Genomic DNA, 19537 nt, shown 5'->3' on the forward strand with positions numbered 1-19537 from the left:
TTTGGGAGGTCGAGGTAGGTGGATCATCTGAGATCAGGAGTTTGAGACCAGCCCGGCCAACATGGTGAAACCCAGTCTCTACAAAAAAAATACAAAAATTAGCCGGGTGTGATGGTGTGAACCTGTAATCCCAGCTAATCAGGAGGCTGAGGCAGGAGAATCGCTTGAACCTGAGAAGCAGAGGTTGCAATAAGCCAAAATTGTGCCACAGCACTCCAGCCTGAACATACAAATTCAATATAATTTCTACAAAAAATCCCAATAGCACAGATTTTACAGAAATATTGTTAAATTTTGATTATGAACTGTAGTCAAATATCCATGAAAAAGAACAAACAAGCATTATACTTTCTGATTTCAAAACATATTAAAAGATACAATAACCAAAACAGCATGGTACCGATGCAAAAACAGATAAACAAATGAAAGAACAGAACAGGGAACTCAAAAATGAACTCTTCCATATATGATCAAATGATCTTCCACAAAGTTGTCATGAGCACAATAGAGAAAAGATATTCTCTTCAAAATATAATGTTGAAAACTGGACCTCAACACTGATAACAGAAGATTGGATTATTTCCTTGAACCATATATGAAAAATATTTTAAATAAGATACTTAGAAAATTGTTCAGGTACGGTAGCTCACGCCTGTAATCCCAGCACTTTGGGAGGCCAAGGCGGGAGGATCAGATCAGGAGTTTGAGACCAGCCTGGCCAACATGATGAAACTCCGTCTCTACTAAAAATACAAAAATTAGCCGGGTATGGTGGTGCACACCTGTAATCCTACCTACTCAAGAGGCTGAGGCAGGAGAATTGCTTGAACCTGGGAGGTGGAGGATGCAGTGAGCCGAGATCATGCCACCGCACTCCAGTCTAGGTGATAGAGCAAGACTCCATCTCAAAAAAAAAAAAAAAAAAGAGACTTAGAAAAAAATATAGGGCAAAGACATGACATTGGTCTTGGCAACATTCTCTTAGATATGACATTAAATGCATAAGCAACAAACGTAAAGAATAAAAAAATTTAACTACACTCTATTTCAAAACTTTTGCACATCAAACATTCAATAACGTGACAATGCCTCTTACTAAATGGGTGATAACATTTGCAAATCACACGTGATGCGAGTTAATATTCAGAATATATAAACAACTCTTAAAATGGAAAAATAAAGTTGAATAACTTGATTTAGAAATGGATAAATAATTTAATGATATTTTCATCAAAGATACACAGGCCAGGCATGGTGACTAGTGCTTGTAATCCTAGCACTTTGGGAGCCTAAGGCAGGAGGGTTATTGAAGGTCAGAAGCTCGAGACTAGACTGGCCAACATGGTGAAACTCCGTCTTTACTAAAAATACAAAAATTAGCCAGGTGTGGTGGCGCACACCTGTAATTCCAGTTACTCGGAAGGCTGAAGCAGGAGAATCGCTGCTTCAGTTACCCGGGAAGGCTGGAGGTTGCAATCAGCTGAGATCATGCCACTGCACTTCAGCCTGGGCAATATAGTCCATTTCAAAACACACACACACACACACACACACACACACACACAAATGGGAAAAAGCGTTTGAAAGGACACATAAAATTACTAATTTATAGAGAAATGCATAAAAATCACAATAAAAAATAAAATCATCTCACATCCAACAGAATGGCCACTGCTAATTTTTAAAAACATCGAATCTTAATCATTTTTATTGGAAAATAAAACCCACGTTGATTGTTGGCGAAAAACCAGATGCAGCCGTTATTTAAAACTCTTATAAATGTTCCTCAGATAATTAAAAATGAAATAATCATCAAATACAATAATCCCATTTATGAATCTGTATCCAAAACATGCAACACAGGACCTGAAAGACATATCTGAACTTTCATGTTTGTTGTACCACTATTCACAAAACCCAAAAGGCTGAAGCAACCCAGATGTTCCTTGAAGACATCAAAAAATGTAACATATACATACAGTGGAATATTATTGAGCCTTAAAAAGAAAATCATGTCACATTTTAAGATAAACTTTGAGAGTATTGTCTCCTGAAATAAGCCAGTGACAAAATGATGGATACTATATGATTCCACTTATATGAGATAGTAGTCACACTGATCAAAACAGGAAGTTGAAGGGTGTTTGTCAAGGGCCAAAGAGAGTAAAATGAACAGTTGTTACTTAATGGGTATTGAGTTTCAGTTTTACAAAATATAAAATTTCTAGAAGTTTTTAACATAACAATGTGAATATACTTTACATGTCTGAAATGTACAGCTTTTTAAAAATTCTTTTTTGCAACAGGGTCTCACTCTGTCATCCAAGTTGGAGTACACAATTTTGGCTCAATGCAACATCAAACTCTAAGGCTCAAGTTATCCTCCCCTCTCAATCTCTCTAGTAGCTGGGACCATAGGTGCACACCACCATGCCTGACTATTATTAAAAATTATTTGTAGAGAGGGTTTCATAGGTTGCCCAGGGTGGTCTCAAACATTTGGGTTCAAGTGATCTTTCTGTTTTGGCCTTTCAAAATCCTGGGATTACAGATGTGAGCCCCCACCATACCTGGCCCTGAAACATACACTTAAATAGATTTAAGATAGCAAATTTTATGTTATGTGTTTTTACAAGAATTAGTTTTTTAAAAGAAAAACAGAAAAAATACATAATTATAAATCTTTCCAAAAATTACCTTCAAATAACAAAAGTGTTTTCCTTATATAAGGAAAACATATATTCAGGCCAGGTGCAGTGTCTCACACCTGTAATCCCAGCACTTTGGGAGGCCAAGGTGGCAGATCACGAGGTCAGGAGATCAAGACCATCCTGGCTAACACAGTGAAACCTCGTCTCTACTAAAAATACAAAAAAATTAGCCGAGTGTGGTGGTGGGTGCCTGTAGTCCCAGCTACTCCGGAAGCTGAGGCAGGAGAATGGCGTGAATCCGGGAGGCAGAGCTTGCAGTGAGCCGAGATTGCGCCACTGCACTCCAGCCTGGGTGACAAAGTGAGACTCTATCTCAAAAAAAAAAAAAAAAACACCAAACAACAACAACAACAAAAATATACATTGTTAAAAACACATGGTGAAAAGAAGACTATTTCCATGACTACTCACTTAGATGAAACAACCATTGAAAATCATCTAAGAAAGAATATATACAAGATAAGCCATGACCAAAATTGAGGTCATATTTATAGACAATAACACACATATATATAATCTGATTGTGATAGACATGACTAATTTATCTCAATTAAACCTCACATTGTCTTAAAGTATACAAACAGAATTGCAAATTGTCTAAAATTATATGTAAGTAAAAAACAAAAAACACAATACACTGATGTTAAGAAACCTACAATAAAATAACACTAATCTGGAATGGCAACAATAATAGAAAATGTTTACTCGTAAACTATGGTATGCAACATTGATGTACCATTAAAAAAGAATTTATCAGCCAGGCGTGGTGGCTCACACCTGTAATCCCAGCACTTTGGGAGGCCAAGGCAGGCGGATCACAAGGTCAGGAGTTCGAGACCAGCCTGACCAACGTGGTGAAACCTCGTCTCTACTAAAAGTACACTGGGCATGGTGGCAGGTGCCTGAATCCCAGCTACTCAGGAGGCTGAGGCAGGAGAATCGCTTAAACCCAGGAAGTGGAGGTTGCAGTGAGCTGAGATCATGGCATTGCACTCCAGCCTGGGACACAAGAGCTAAAAATTCTACCTCAAAGAAAAATAAAATAAAATAAAATAACAGAAAAATTTGAACTAGCACATAGAAAGTAAACTATACAGGGAGAGTGATATCAGTAAGATGCAAAAATAAAAGATGCCCTATTCGTTTATCCCCTCACAACAAGAAAATTTGTCAGCCATCCCTGACAAAAATGCCTCTATGGGAGAATCAGGCATCATGGCTCACACCTGTAAGGACAGCTACATGGTACATTAAGGTTGGAGAATCACTTCAGGCAGGAATTTTAAGACCAGCCTGGGTTATGTAGCAATACTCCATCTTCAAAATAAACTCCTTTAAAGAATCTTTGAGCTCCAGGGAGGAAGTTATGAAACTCTGCTAAAGTCCAAGATTGAGGAGTGTTTTTTCCAGGAGGCAGGCCCTCATTCAGGAGGCAAACTACAGGACCCCTGTTCTTGGCTGCAGACCATGAAATGGCCCACCCAACTTGGTCTCACTGCGAATTCTGAACTTACTCTCTAATGATCCCAAACTCCTCCCAGCCACAGTCTGGGAGAGGGCCTGCCCTTCCAGAGGCTTGGAGGAAGACACACATTTATAGCCATGTGGACAGGCCTGCAGACCTTGGGTTTTACTATGGTCCCTGAAGCAGTTCAATGACTCAGTTCCAGCTCCCTTGAGCTACAGCTCATGGCCAGTTCTGCCTACATAGAAATCCACACAGTGACCTGGGAAAATCCTCTCTGGTACTCAGTGAAATCCAGACTCATCCATATCCTAATAAAAGGCCCACCATATATAGACCCAACTGCAAAAACCTGCCCTGGTGTATTCTCCACAAAGCAAAGTCCTGAAAGATTCAGTCTGTCCAAAAATATAATGGGAATTACAACTACCCAAGCTCCTTGTAACAGCCAACTAAAGATGGACCCTAGAGCAGACCCAGCATCCTTGTGAGCAAGCTACCTCTCCACTACAAACCCAGAGGGCAACCCATCACTCTGGGGGCCAACATAAAGAGATCTTTACCCCCTGAAACCAGGTTATAAAAACTTAAAGAGGTGTTTGTTTCTTTCAAATTCACAGACACCAATGCAAAACTATATTGTGCCACTGTCAATTGCTTCTATTTTAACATAGCACTGGAAGTATGTATTAGAAGAATTAGTTCAAAAAAAAAAAAAAAAAAAGAGGCTGGGCGTGGTGGCTCACACCTATAATCCCAGCACTTTGGGAGGCCAAGGCGGGTGGATCACAAGATAGAGACCATTCTGGCTAACATGGTGAAACCCTGTCTCTACTAAAAATAGCCAAAACTAGCCGGGCGTGGTGGCGGGCGCCTGTAGTCCCAGCTACTCGGGAAGCTGAGGCAGGAGAATGGCATGAACCCAGGAGGCGGAGCTTGCAGTGAGCCTAGATCGCAGCACTGCACTCCAGCCTGGGCAACAGAGCAGACGCCATCTCCAAAAACAAAAAACAAAAAAAAAAAGAAAGAAAAATAGCCATTGAAATTGAGGACAAATAAGTAAAAAGTTGCTGTTGCTGTTGTAAATCATATGATCTTATCTTTTAAAAACCACAACTAGTACATGAAAACCTGTTTAAACTAATAAATACACTGAGTAAATTAGCAAAATGTAAAATTAACATATGTTATGGTTTCATACACTTAAACTATCTGGTAAAATAGAGGAAGAAAATAATCTTATTTACATTAGCATTAAATCATAAATTTCTGAGAAGAAATTTAACCAAGCTGGTAAAAAATCTTTTTTGACAGTTTTGCTCTGTTGCCCAGGCTGAAGTGCAGTGGGGTGATCTCAGCTCACTGCAACCTCCACCTCCCAGGTTCAGGTGATTGTCCTTCCTCAGCCTCCCAAGTAGCTGGTACACACCACCATGTCCAGCTTATTTTTTGTATTTTTAGTAAAGACGGGGTTTTGCCTTGTTGGCAAGACCAATCTCGAACTCCTGACCTCAAGTGATCCACCCGCCTCAGCCTCCCAATATGCTGAGATTACAGACGTGAGCAGCCATACCCAGCCTAAAAAATCTTCACAATGAAAGATATATCAATGAAAAAAATTAAGACACAAATAAACTTAAAAATATTTTACATATATGGATTCAAAGAATAAATACTGTTAAAGTGTCATTTATCCAAAGTGACCTACAGATTTAATAAACTTCCTATCAAAATTGCAATGGTATTTTATTTACGTAATGGAAAATACAATCCTAAAATTTACATGAAACCACAAAAAACTTTTAATAGCCCAAGCAATCTTGAGGAAAAAGAACAAAGTAGAAGGTCATCATACTTCATAATTTCAAACTATATTTCAAGGCCATAGTAATAAAAACAGGATTTTATGTGCAGAAAAATTAAGAAAAACCCAATGTAATAGAAACTACTCCCACATATTTCAGACACAATGCAAAAAGAGAACTTGAAAAATAGTTTAACAGTTTCTCAAAATTATGCAGATATCTGTGTGTCCCCAAAAACAATGGAAAAGCAGTAAGATTGTGCAGTCTCCTATATGCCATGAAGAGGACTTTAGCTTTCACCATAAACTTGAAGGAAAAATCACTGAAGGGAAAGTAGAATCCTTAGAGAATTTAAAAGCATAGACAGAATATGCTCCTATGTGAGAGCAAAAGAAAAAAAAAACCAGTTCCCCAGAAACAACTTCTTTTGAACACAGTTTCCCAAATCACATCTTTTTTTTTTTTTTTTTGAGATGGAGTCTGACTCTGTCACCAGGCTGGAATGCAGTGGCACAATCTTGGCTCACTGCAACTTCCACTTCCCTGGTTCAAGTGATTTTCCTGCCTCAGCCTTCCGAGTAGCTGGAACTACAGGCACATGCCACCATGCCCAACTAATTTTTGCATTTTTAGTAGAGACAGGGTTTCACCATGTTGGTCAGAATGCTCTCAATCTCTTGACCTCGTGATCCCCCCTGCCTCCCAAAATGCTGAGATTACAGATATGAGCCACCGCGCCTGGCCCAAATCACATTTTAAGAACTGGCTTTCTCCTTGACCTTTAGACCTGTCATCTGTGTCATCTGTTATATTCACTGTCACTCTCACCTACCTGGGGGTTTGGCTACCATCGCATGTCTCTTCATATTGCAGGGCTCTTTTCCTTGCTCCAGACAAATGATCAGGTCTGGCTTGGAGACAGCAATACCTGTTTTATTAAAAATGAGTAACATGAATCTTGCTCATATTCTCCCATTATCAACCTAGTAATGTGCTCAGTAAAGAGGATGTAATTATTCTAGTAAACTAATCCCAAAATATCTAATAACATAAATTTCTAAATATTTAGAAAATATTTTAAATTTGTATGTTCTTAATTTCACTACTCAGTACTACTGCATCATTGGTGGTGGCAATTAGATTTTAAGGTGTAGGCAACTTTTATGCCACTAAATTTTTGGAATTATCATTAATCTAGAGCGAAGGATACAGAGTAGCTCAGGAATGAGGAAAGTTCAGGTCAAGATGAAACATCTTGAAGAGATTCATTTCTAAATGAACAAATCCCCAGGATTTTCTTGAAAACAGGGATCTAAAACTTATTTATGCAACAGGGATCTAAAACTTATTTATGCAAAGCACAAATTTCCAAAAAAAACCTTCTACAGAAAGGAGAAATGAAACCTTTAAATTATGTATTAAAATTATCCTCACCCAGGAAGACCAGGTTTCTGTAGTTATCTAACATCACATTCCTATACAAATTCTGCTGTGAAGTGTCCAGGCATTGCCACTCCTCCAGAGAGAATTCTATGGCCACATCCCTAAATGTCAGTGGTCCCTGAAAAACACACACACACACAAACATATTTACCAACTTGCCCTGGACAGAATTTTTAATTTGACTCAAGGTGGAATGGGAAAGTAAAGAGAACTGGTTTTTACTTATAGGAGTGACTAAAATTATCCAATAAAATAATTTTCAAAACAGAAATATTCTCAAATGTATTCTCCAACTCTGAGAAAAGAGTGGCAGAAGATCCACAATAGCAGTTTATATATGATACATTTCTAGATAATAAAGTATAGAATTAATGACACAAACACAAACATGTACATTTGTGCGTGCTATATTTACATCATACAGAATGAGCTGTGTATATTTTTCAGATAGAAAGAAATGTTGTGTTACAAGCTAGCTTTAAAATTTTAATGTGTACAATAATAAACTGGAGATCTTGTTATGCAGATTTTCTTTCCAGAGGATCTGGAATAAAGTTTGAGTTTCCAAATTTTTAACAAGCTCACCAGTAATGCCAATGTTTTTGGCCCAAGAAGAATATTTTGTCAAACATCCAGTAAGTGGAAGAGCCTGTGTTTTTCCCAGATTTTCTGGCCTGTAAACAAAGATGAGAGCCTTTATTTTCCAAAGACAAATATATACAAAGGAAACCTAAGAAACAAGGGCAGCTTCCAGATTAAATGTGACGGTTTATGCACATCAGCTGCATAAAGATACTTAATAAAGAAGAGAAAAATAACTCTATAGTAAGAAAAATAAATCTGTCAGGGAGCTCTTTTATTTTACTATACATAAGTTCTGGGTTACATGTTCTGTTACATAGGTATACCAAAGGAATCACTAACGTCAACTGAACTAGCACAAATTTGTATGATGTGCTGAGGCACACAGAAAAACACAGCATCGCTGCTTCAACATTGCCCCTCGCAAAAGCAAATTATAGTCTGAATGTAACCATACATAAACATCAGTTTTATGCCCTCTTTAAGATACAGATAACTCTTACGTTGTTATTTTGTGTGTGTGGTTTTGTTTTTGTTTTTGTTTTTGTTTTTGGAGACAGTTTTGTTCCCTTGCCCAGGCTAGAGTGCAATGGTGTAATCTTGGCTCAGTGCAACCTCCGCCTCCCTGATTCAAGCGATTCTCCTGCTTCAGTCTCCCAAGTACCTGGGATTACAGGAGCCGGCCACCATGACCAGCTGATTTTTTTTTTTTTTTTTTTTTTTTTTGGTAAAGATGGAGTTTCACCATGTTGGCCAGCCTGGTCTCGAACTCCTGTCCACCTCAGCCTCCCAAAGTGCATGGGATTACAGGCGTTAGCCACGTACCTGGCTTATGTTGTTATTTTTAATAGTAATTTTAAGTAGTCTTTAACACCATAGAGAGTATTTTCTCCTAATATATTTTTTTTGGAGACACAGTCTCACTCTGTTGCCCAGGCTGGAGTGCAGTGATGCAATCTCTGATCACTACAACCTCTGCCTCTCAGGCCCAAGCGATTCTCCTGCCTCAGTCTCCCTAGTAGCTGGGACTACAAGCATGCGCCACCACACTCAGCTAATTTGTGTGTTTTTAGGATAGATGAGGTTTCACCATGTTGGCCAGGGTGGTCATGAACTCCTGGTCTCAGGTGATTTGCCCACCTCAACCTCCCAAAGTGCTGGGGTTACAGGCATGAGCCACCATGTTTGGCCATCTCTGAGTAAATTTTTTTAAAGAACTTTTTGGGTAATAAATGTCATCCTGTTTAAATAAGCATTTTGTTAATTCTGTTTTGCATAGAGCTAATGGAGAACACAAATGGAACCCCAACATTACATGTTCTCCATATTTACAAATGACCCCAGCTTGTTGGGAACAGGCCCCCCAAAATCTGGCCATAAACTGGCCATAAACAAAATCTCTGCAGCACTGTGACATGTTCATGATGGCCATGACGCCCACGCTGGAAGGTTGTGGGTTTACCGGAATGAATATCTGGCCCACCCAGGGTGGAAAACCGCTTAAAGGAGTTCTTAAACCACAAACAATGGCATGAGTGATCTGTGCCTTAAGGATGTACTCCTGCTGCAGATAACTAGCCCAACCCATCCCTTTATTTCAACCCATCCCTTTATTTCCCATAAGGAATACTTTTAGTTAATCTATAATCTATAGAAACAATGCTTATCACTGGCTTGCTGTCAATAAATACATGGGTAAATCTCTGTTTGAGGCTCTAAGCTGTGAAGGCTGTGAGACCCCTGATTTTCCACTCCACATCTCTATATTTCTGTGTGTGTGTCTTTAATTCCTCTAGCGCCGCTGGGTTAGGGTCCCCCCAACCAAGCTGGTCTCGGCACCAGCTTTTCCCCAACAGGAATTTTGAGTATCCACAGCCACAAAGGAAACATTTTTAATGTTGCATATCGCAAATTCATGGTGAGAATTCTGCATGGAATATAAGAAGCCACGATGTAGAGAAAGTACAATAGGCTCTGGTATATAGGAAAGGAGTATTTTTCAGAGACCCTTGACTATCATAAGAACTTTTTAAAGTACTTAAAATAAACTTATTTGGGAAGAAAACTGCAAGTAGAGAAGCAAAGGTTCACAAGTACTAAACGCATGGCATTCCAGGAGGAAGAGTGGGCACGATCTGAGACATGTTTAGCTAAGAAAAAAAAGGCCATTTTTTCCTCTTTTCTCCTCCTTCTCTGGGATTCCTTCTCAGATGAGATTCTCTGGACAAATTACACCTGCATCTTGAGAATATGCCTTTGAAGTGTCAGCACCACCTGTTTACCTGCTAGCACCACACCTACAGGCAGATGACAAGAAAAAGTCCAAAACAGATAAAGTCCACCCATTTCTGTTCTTTATAACAGCAAAGATTCAGGAACAATGAGCTGCTCCACAGAGATAAAAATAAAGTTTCTCTTTCTCTGTTCTCAGGTACCCTCCCTTGCCACAGACACCAGCAATTTCTGTTACAGTAATGGCAGTATGGGCTGCACTGTCCTGTTCCTACCAAATTCAAACAGAACTGGCCCTGTGACCACCCTTTAGTACAAAGGCAGAAATTAATTCTTATGAATGTATTTTGAACCCCTCATAGCTGATTCTGTTCTCACTCTAGAATCACCTGAGGCACTCATTAGGTTGGTGTGAAAGTAATTGTTGTTGCTGCCAATTTCTTTTTAATAGCAAGGAAAAAGAAATAAAAATAATAAGTAATAATAATAGTTGTTCATTTGTTTGTTTTTTTAACAGCAGAAGCAGACCAGGTGCAGTGATTCATGCCTATAATCCCAGCACTTTGGGAGGCCAAGGCGAGTGGATCACCTGAGGTCAGGAGTTCAAACCAGCCTGACCAACATGGCCAAATCCCATCTCTACTTAAAAAAAAAAAAAAAAAAATTACCAGGACATTGTGGTGCATCCCTGTAATCCCAGCTACTGGGTAGGCTGAGGCAGAAGAATTGCTTGAACCCAGGAGGCGGAGGTTGAAGTGAGACAAGATCAAGCCATTGCACTCCAGCCTGGGCGACAGCAAAAATCTGTCTCAAAAACAAAAAAAGGCGAAAACAACAATTACTTTTGTACCAATCTAATAATTAAAACAACATGGATGCTTCCACCAAGGACATTAAACAGAACTTGCGGAAAGGGCACGAGTAAAAAGATTTCTGCAAATTGGCCATGTAATCCTCATTAGAAGCCTGAGTTGATAACCACTTAACTAAGCATTGCTTCTCAGACTTTAACAAGCTTATAAATCACTTGGTGATTTTGGCCCCACTCTATGTAATGTGATTCTGCAGGTTTGGAAAGGGACCATGAATGAGAGTTTTAAACAAGTCCTTGTCAATGCTGATGTTGCCCCCCTTAGGCTCATTATTAGCACTAGTTAGAGGAAGCAGGCACAGCAAAGTGTAGCTTATACTCAGCACTCTTGTCACAACACAAATGAAGACAATCCATCTCCACCCTAAAGTATCTTCTTTGCTGTCTCTTTAAAGTTTACAGATGAAATAGAAGGCAGCAATGTCTGAATAAGTCTGCATTTGGAAAACAGCACATACACATGTACACTGCAATGTTTATTAAGCAGACACTGCGTTCACTGTATTCTCACTCTCAAGAGTATGTTACACAGCACTTCACTGGGAATAACACATTATGTGATTGAATCCTCATAACACCCTGGGAGCTAGCACTAAATGTTCAGTAATTCCCAGGATTTAGATGAAGGATCCAGTATTTTTATTTCTTCTTCTGTTTCTCTGTCATTGATTTTTTTTAAAATGTACAGAATAAAAACAAAATACAGACAGATGAGAGAGACACAGAAAGGAAAATTTCAATGTAGTTTAAAGGAATTTTTATTGTGTTTATATTTAGTTTTTTTGTGATTTGTGAAACAACCACTGCATCTGCAGGAATAGAAAACAAGTTGCTGGCCGGGTGCGGTGGCTCAGGCCTGTAATCCCAGCACTTTGGGAGGTCAAGGCAGGTGGGTGGAACACCTGAGGTCAGGAGTTCGAGACCAGCCTGGCCAACAGGGCGAAACCTCATCTCTACTAAAAATACAAATATTAGCTGGGCATGGTGGTGTACACCTGTAGTCCCAGCTACTCGGGAGGCTAAAACAACAGAATTGCATGAACCCACGAGGCGGAGGTTGCAGTGAGCCAAGATCACACCACTGCACTCCAGCCTGGGTGACACAGAGCGAGACTGTCTAAAAAAAAATAAAATAAAATAAAAAAAAAAAAAAACAAAAAAAAACTAAAATGAACCCTGAGTCAAAAAGAAAAAAAAGGATTTAGCTGTTCATATGATTTACATACATTTCAAAAAAGCAGAAAAATATCTACATATAATCTAAATGCTTTAAGAAAACAGAGAAGAGCAAAATATTCTCCCTTATTTTCAGGAAACAGAGTAATAAAGTCTCTTATTTCTAATTTATATTTTCTCCTACAACAGCCAGGCCTCTGGACATACTCTTGAACTCTTGGACATCTGAACTCAGTAGATAACTGGATTCTGGCATCTAAGCAGTAACCTTGGGCACACTGTGTGCACTTTAAAGAATGTTTATGGGGGCGAGGGAAAAACAGAAGAAAAGAGGTGTTATTCATGAGTGCATATGAATAAAGCAAGTTCTTGGAAACCTATGAAGAGACTTCGATTCTAGCACAGTAATAGTGGGAGATAACAACACCCCACAGACACTATTAGACAGATTATTGAGGCAGGAAATTAACAAAGATATTAGGACCTAAACTCAATACTTGGTCAAATAATCCTAATAGAAATTACAGAACTCTCCATCTTAAAACAACATAAATGGTCTGGCATGGTGACTCACGCCTGTAATCCCAATACTTTGGGAGGCCGAGGCAGGCGAATCACCTCAGATCTGTTCAAGACCAGCCTGGCCAACATGGTGAAACCATGTCGACTCTACTAAAATTACGAAAATTAACTGAGTATGGTGGTGGGCACCTGTGATTCCCAGCTACTAGGTAGGCTGAGACACAAAAATCACTGGAACCTGGAAGGCGGAGTTTACAGTGAGCCATACAATTACATGGAACTTAACCCGCACTTGAATGATTATTTGGGTAAATAATGGAATTGAGACAGGAATAAAGAAGTTTTTTGAAACAAATGAGAGCAAAAATACAACACACCAGTATCCCTGGAACACAGCTGAGGCAGTGTTAAGAGGGAAATTTATGCCATTAAACGCTCACATCGAAAAGTTAGAAAGATCTAGATTTAACAACCTAATATCACAAATAAAAGAATGAGAGAAGCAAGAGCAAATCAACCCCTAAACTAGCAGAAGACAAGAAAAAACTAAAATCAGATGTGAACGGAAGGAGATCTATACATTAAAAAAACTACAAAATATTAAGAAATTCAGAAGTTAAATCTTTGAAAAAATTAATAAAATAATAGCTAGATTAATGAAGAAGATTCAAATAAATACAATTAGAAGTGACAAAATGAACATTACCACTGAATGTACAAAAATACAAATAACTTGGCCAGGCACAGTGGCTCACGCCTGTAATCCCAGCACTTTGGGAGGCCAAGGACGGTAGATCACCCGGTAGATCACCTGAGATTGGGAGTTTGAGACCAGCCTGGCTTGGCCAACATGATAAACCCCATCTCTGCTAAAAATACAAATATTAGCTGGGTATGGTGACGCACGTCTGTAATCCTAGCTACTCGGGAGGCTGAGGCAGGAGAATCGCTTAAACCTGGAACGTGGAGGTTGCAGCGAGTCGAGATCGTGCCATTGCACTCCAGCCTGGGCGACAGAGCAAGACTCCATATTAAAAAAATAAATAAACAAATAAATAAATAAATAACTTGAAATCTACTATGAACACAAACTAGAAAATCTAGAAAAAAATGAAAATTTATGGAAAAATACATCCTCCCAAGACTGAACAAAAAAGGAATCAAATCCCTGAACAGACCAATAACAAGCTCCAAAATTTAATTAGTAATAAACAGCCTACCAACCAAAAAAAAAAAAAAAAAAAGTCTCGGACCAGACAGATTCACTGCTGAATTCTACCAGATGTACGCAAAAGAGCCGGTACCATTCCTACAAAAACTATTCCAAAAAAATTGAGAAGAAACTCCTCCCCAACTCATGATATAAGAACATTATTCGGAAACCAAAACCTGGTAGAGATATAATAAAAAATAGAAAATTTCATTTAGCCCAATATCCTTGATGAATATTGATGAAAAATTCAACAAATACTGGCAAACCAAATCCAGTAGTACATCAAAAAGCTAATTTGGCCAGGCACGGTGGCCTGTAATCCCAGCACTTTGGGAGGCTGAGGCAGGTGGATCACCTCAGGTCAGGAGTTTGAGACTAGCCTGACCAACATGGAGAAACCCTGTCTCCACTAAAAATACAAAATTAGCCGGGCATGGTGGTGCATCCCTGTAATCCCAGCTATTTGGGAGGCTGGGGCAGGAGAATCACTTGAACCCAGGAGCAAAGGCTGCAGTGAGCTGAGATCATGCCATTGCAACAAGAGTGAAACTCCATCTCAAAAAAAAAAGCTAGTTCACTATAATCAAGTAGGCTTTGTCTTTAAAATGCAAAGTTGGTTCAACAAACACAAATCAATAAATGTTATTTATCACATAAACAAAACTAAAGACAAAACCCACAAGATTATCTCAACAGATGCAGAAAAAGCTTCTGATAAAATTTAACTTACTTAATATAAAAAACCTTCAACAAACTAGGCATTAAAGGTACATACTTTAGCCTAGCATACTTTAACCTAGCAGTGGCTCACTCACACCTGTAATCCAGCACTTTGGGAGGTCAAGGCGGGCAGATCACGAAGTCAGGAGATCGAGACCACCATGGCTAACACGGTGAAACCCCCTCTCTACTAAAAATACAAAACAAAGTTAGCCGGGCATGGTGGTGGATGCCTGTAGTCCCAGCTACTAGGGAGGCTGAAGCAGTAGGATGGCGTGAACCCAGGAGGCGGAGCTTGCAGTGAGCTGAGATCACGCCACTGCACTCCAGCCTGGGCAACAGAGCAAGACTCCATCTGGTGGGGCGGGGGAGAAGGTACATACTTCAAAGTAATGAGTTATCTATGACAAACCCACAGTCAACATATTGAACGGACACAAGCTGGAGGAATTCCTCCTTGAAAACTGCCAAAATACAAGGATGCCTTCTCTCACCACTCCGATTTTAACACAGAATTCTAAGTCCTGGCCAGAGCAGTCAGGCAATTGAAAAAAAAAAAAAGGCATCCAAACAGGAAGATAGAAAGTCAAACTATCCCTGTTTCTAGATGACATGATTCTATACCTAGAAAATCCTGTATTCTCTACAGAAAAGCACTTTAAAATGACAACTTCAGCAAAGTTTCAGGATACAAAATAAATGTACAAAAATCAGTAGCATCTCTGGTACATCAAAAACATCCAGGCCAAAAGCCAAATCAAAAACAATTCCATTCACAATTTCCACAAAAAATAATAAAAAATCTAGGGATACAGCTAACCAGGGCAAGAATTACCAGACACTGCTTAAAGAAGTCAGAGATGACACAAATGGAAAATCATTGAATGCTGACAGACAGAAAAGACTGGTATCATTGAAATGGCCATACTGCCCAAAGAAATTTACAGATTTAAGGCTGGGCATGGTGGCTCACGCCTGTAATCCCAGGAGTTTGAAACCAATCTGGCCAACATGGCGAAACCCCATCTCTACTAAAAATACAAAAATTAGCTGGGCGTGGTGGTGTGCGTCTGTAATCCCAGCTACTTAGGAGGCTGAGGCTGGAGAATTGTTTGAACCTAGGAGGCGGAGGTTGCAGTGAGTCGAGATTACGCCATTGCACTCCAGCCTGGGCGACAAGAGCAAAACTTCGTCTCAAAATAAATAAATAAATAAATAAATAAAAATTGACAGATTTAATGCTATTTTATCAAATTACCAAAAAGCTTAACAGAAAAAAAACAGAAAAAAAATTTTAAAATTCATATGAAACAAAAACAAACAAAACAAACAAACAAAACTCGAATAGCCAGGGCAATCTTAAGCAAAAAGAACAAAGCTGGAGTCATTACATCACCCAACTTCAAACTATAGTACCAGGCTGCAGTTACCAAAGCAGCATGGTACTGGTACCAAAAAAAAAAAAAAAAAAAAAGAAACACACCAGGCTCATAGACCAATGCAACAGGATAGAGAGCCCAGAAATAATGCCACACACCTATAACTACCTGATCTTCTACAAAGCTGACAAGAGGAATGTGGGAAGAATTCCCTATTTAGTGGTGCTGGAATAACTAGCTAGCACTATGTGTAAGATTGAAACTGGACCCCTTCCTTACACTATATACAAAAGTCAACTCAAGATAAATTAGAGAGTTAAATTTGAAACTTAAAATTAAACAAAAGCCCTGGAATATAACCTAGGAAAGACCATTCTAGACATAGGAACTGGCAAATATTTTATTATGAAGATACCCAAAGCAATTGCAACAAAAGCAAAAATGGACAAATGAGACCTAATTAAACTAAAGGGCTTCTTCACACCAAAGGAAACTATCAACAGAGTAAAAAGACAACCTACAGAATAATAGAAAATATTTGCAAACTATGCTTCTGCCAAATGTCTAATATCCAAAATTGATAAAGAACTTAAGCAGGTTTACAAAAAAAAAAACTAAGTAGGAAAAAAGCATGAAGAGATGTTCTTCAAGAGAAGAAAATACATGTGGCTAACAAGCGTATTAAAAAATGCTCATTATTAATCATTAGAGAAATGTAAAGAAAAACCACAGTGAGATACAATCTCACACCAGTCAGAATGGCTATCACTAAAAAGTCAAAAACAAAAAACACAATGCTTGCAAGGCTGCAAAAAAAAAAAAAAAAGAATACTTACATACTGTTAGTGGGAGTATAAATTAGTTCAACCACTGTGAAAGCAGTGTGATGATTTCTCAAAGAACTAAAATCAAAATTACCATTTGATTCAGCAACCTGGATACCCAAAAAATACCCTATATACCCCCTAAAATATAAATTATTCTATTTTAAAGACACATGCACATGCATGTTCCTTGCAGCACTATTCACAATAGTACTTGTGAGCAAAGACATGGAAGCAACCTAAATGTCTATCAATAGTAGACCGGATAAAGAAAACATTATGGCTGGACGCGGTGGCTCACACCTATAATCCTGGCACTTTGGGAGGCCAAGGTGGGCAGATCACTAAAAGTCAGGAGTTCAAGACCAGACTGGCTAACAGGTTGAAACCCCGTCTCTACTAAAAAATACGAAAAAAATTAGCCAGGCATGGTGGTGCATGCCTGTAATCCCAGCTGCTTGGGAGGCTGAGGCAGGAGAGTCGCTCAAACCTGGATGGTGGAGGCTGCAGTGAGCCAATATCGCACCGCTGCACTCCAGTCTGGGTGACAGAGGGAGACTGTGAAAGAGAAAAAAAGAAGAAAACATATTATCGGGTGCAGTGGCTCACGCCTATAATCCCAGCACACTGGGAGGCTGAGGCAGTTGGATTGCCTGAGGTCAGCAGTTTGAAACTAGCCCAGGACAACGTGGCAAAACCCCGTACCTGCAAAAAATACAAAAAGAAAAACTAGGGAGGTGTGGTGGCATATGCCTGTAGTCCCAGCTACTTTGGGGGCTGAGGTAGGAGGATTGCTTAAGCCCAGGATATTGACGCTGCAGTCAGCCAAGATCACACCACTGTACTCCAGCCTGGGCAACAGAATATCCTGTCTCCAAAATAAAACAGAAGATTTAATAAAAACAAAATATGATATATAAACATCATGAAATACTATGTGGCCCTAAAAAAATAATAAGGTTATGTCCTCTGCAGCAACATGGTTTGAGCTGGAGACCATCATCTTTAGCAAACTAACGGAGAAATGGAAAACCAAATACATGTTCTCATTTATAAGTGCTAAATAATAAGAACACATGGCACCTTGGGAGGCAGAGTCCAGCAGATCAGTTGAGGTCAGGAGTTTGAGACCAGCCTGGTTAACATGATGAAACCCTGTCACTATTTTTAAAAATAAATAAATTAGCCACGCATGGTGGCAGATGCCTGTAATTTCAGCTACTCGGGAGGCTGAGGCAGGAGAATCACTTGAACCTGGCAGGCAGAGGTTGCAGTAAGATCATGCCACTGAACTGTAGCCTGAGTAAGAGAGCAAGACTCCATCTCAAAACAAACAAACAAACAAACAAAAACACATGGACACAAAGCAGGGAACAACAAACACAGAGGCCAAATTGAGGGTGGGGGGTGAGAGAACAAAGAGGATCAGAAAAAGTACCTATTTGGTGCTATGCTTACTAACTCAGTGACAAAATAATCTGCACACCAAAGCCTCACGACACAATTTTACCTATATAACAAATCGCCACGTGTACCACGAACCAAATGTAAAAGTTAAAAGGAAAAAAAATCCATGAGTGGAGAATAGTACAATGTAGGTGGAAGGATTTGTTTGTGCTATCAGATAGTGGCCCAGGGGGGCTGTACTCTGATTTGTGTCCATGCAGGCAGACGAGACTATGCACAGGTGGTGCAGAACTGTTGGTTGGTGGAGAAAGCAGGTTGCCGCTGCAGATTCAGTGTACGGGGGTGGGGATATGCCCAGAGACATGTAGACACGTTTGTGGATTTTTGGCAAAAAATAGCAGGATCAAAAATGCTATCGTGAAATTCCTGAGGGCGGTGCCTAGTCCTGGGAGGGGTGTGGACACATCAATGTCTAGTGGGTATGTTTGAGAGTGGATGGGAATCCTGTGGTGGCAGCTGTGGAAAAAAGGGGTCCGTTATCACAGCTCATTTCCTCTAAGTTTTCAGTTCTTGCTCACCTTGGGAGGAGACCTGGAATCACAGGACAACGGGCAGTGTGGCAGCCTGTGTACAGGAGAGCAGAGCCTCCCATTCCCACATACCCAGAGTTCCATTCCAGGCCAGGATTCTGTGATAGCTCTTCTCTGGTACCAAATCTCTAGAGTTTGTTGAATACCAAGCAATTCTCTAACACCAACTAATTGTCTAACATCTGAATTCTGACACCACCCGGGGTCAGCACAGACCCTGATTCAGGGCTCAGTCCCACAACACTATCCTCACTGCAGATGCCAGTCACAAATTCCATAGGCCCATCTATACACTGGGGTTACTGTTTAAAAATCTGGGACTCCCATAACCTCCCTCAAGTTCAATAATTTGATAGAGCTACTCACAGAATTCAGCAAACACTGTAGTTATGTTGACCAGTTTATTATAAAAGACACAACACAGGAAAACTCAAATGGAAGAAACAGGACCAAGAAAAGAGGTGGGGAAAGATGAAGCACATAGATAATCCTGGTAAATAGCTGTGATTAATAAAATTATCCATCCTTTTTGTTCTCCAGGAACAGTTTACGGAAAGACAGTAATGGGAAACACCCTTCCCATTATGACTTAGATGG

The 19537-nt window shown here is 39.6% G+C and overlaps 1 protein-coding gene across 1 annotated transcript in view; it reads right to left on the reverse strand.

The window, feature by feature from the left end:
- Nucleotides 1-19537, reverse strand: part of LOC112620181 (zinc finger protein 273) — a 33095-nt gene that overhangs the window by 9843 nt on the left and 3715 nt on the right. The window contains exons 2-3 of the mRNA XM_025378450.1: nucleotides 7416-7542; nucleotides 6814-6909 (exon numbers count right to left, since the gene is read on the reverse strand). Coding sequence (XP_025234235.1) covers nucleotides 6814-6909; nucleotides 7416-7542 — 223 coding nt within the window. The remainder of the gene's footprint in view (nucleotides 1-6813; nucleotides 6910-7415; nucleotides 7543-19537) is intronic.

The sequence above is a fragment of the Theropithecus gelada genome, chromosome 3 (assembly GCF_003255815.1).
Source record: "Theropithecus gelada isolate Dixy chromosome 3, Tgel_1.0, whole genome shotgun sequence".
NCBI lineage: Eukaryota > Metazoa > Chordata > Mammalia > Primates > Cercopithecidae > Theropithecus > Theropithecus gelada.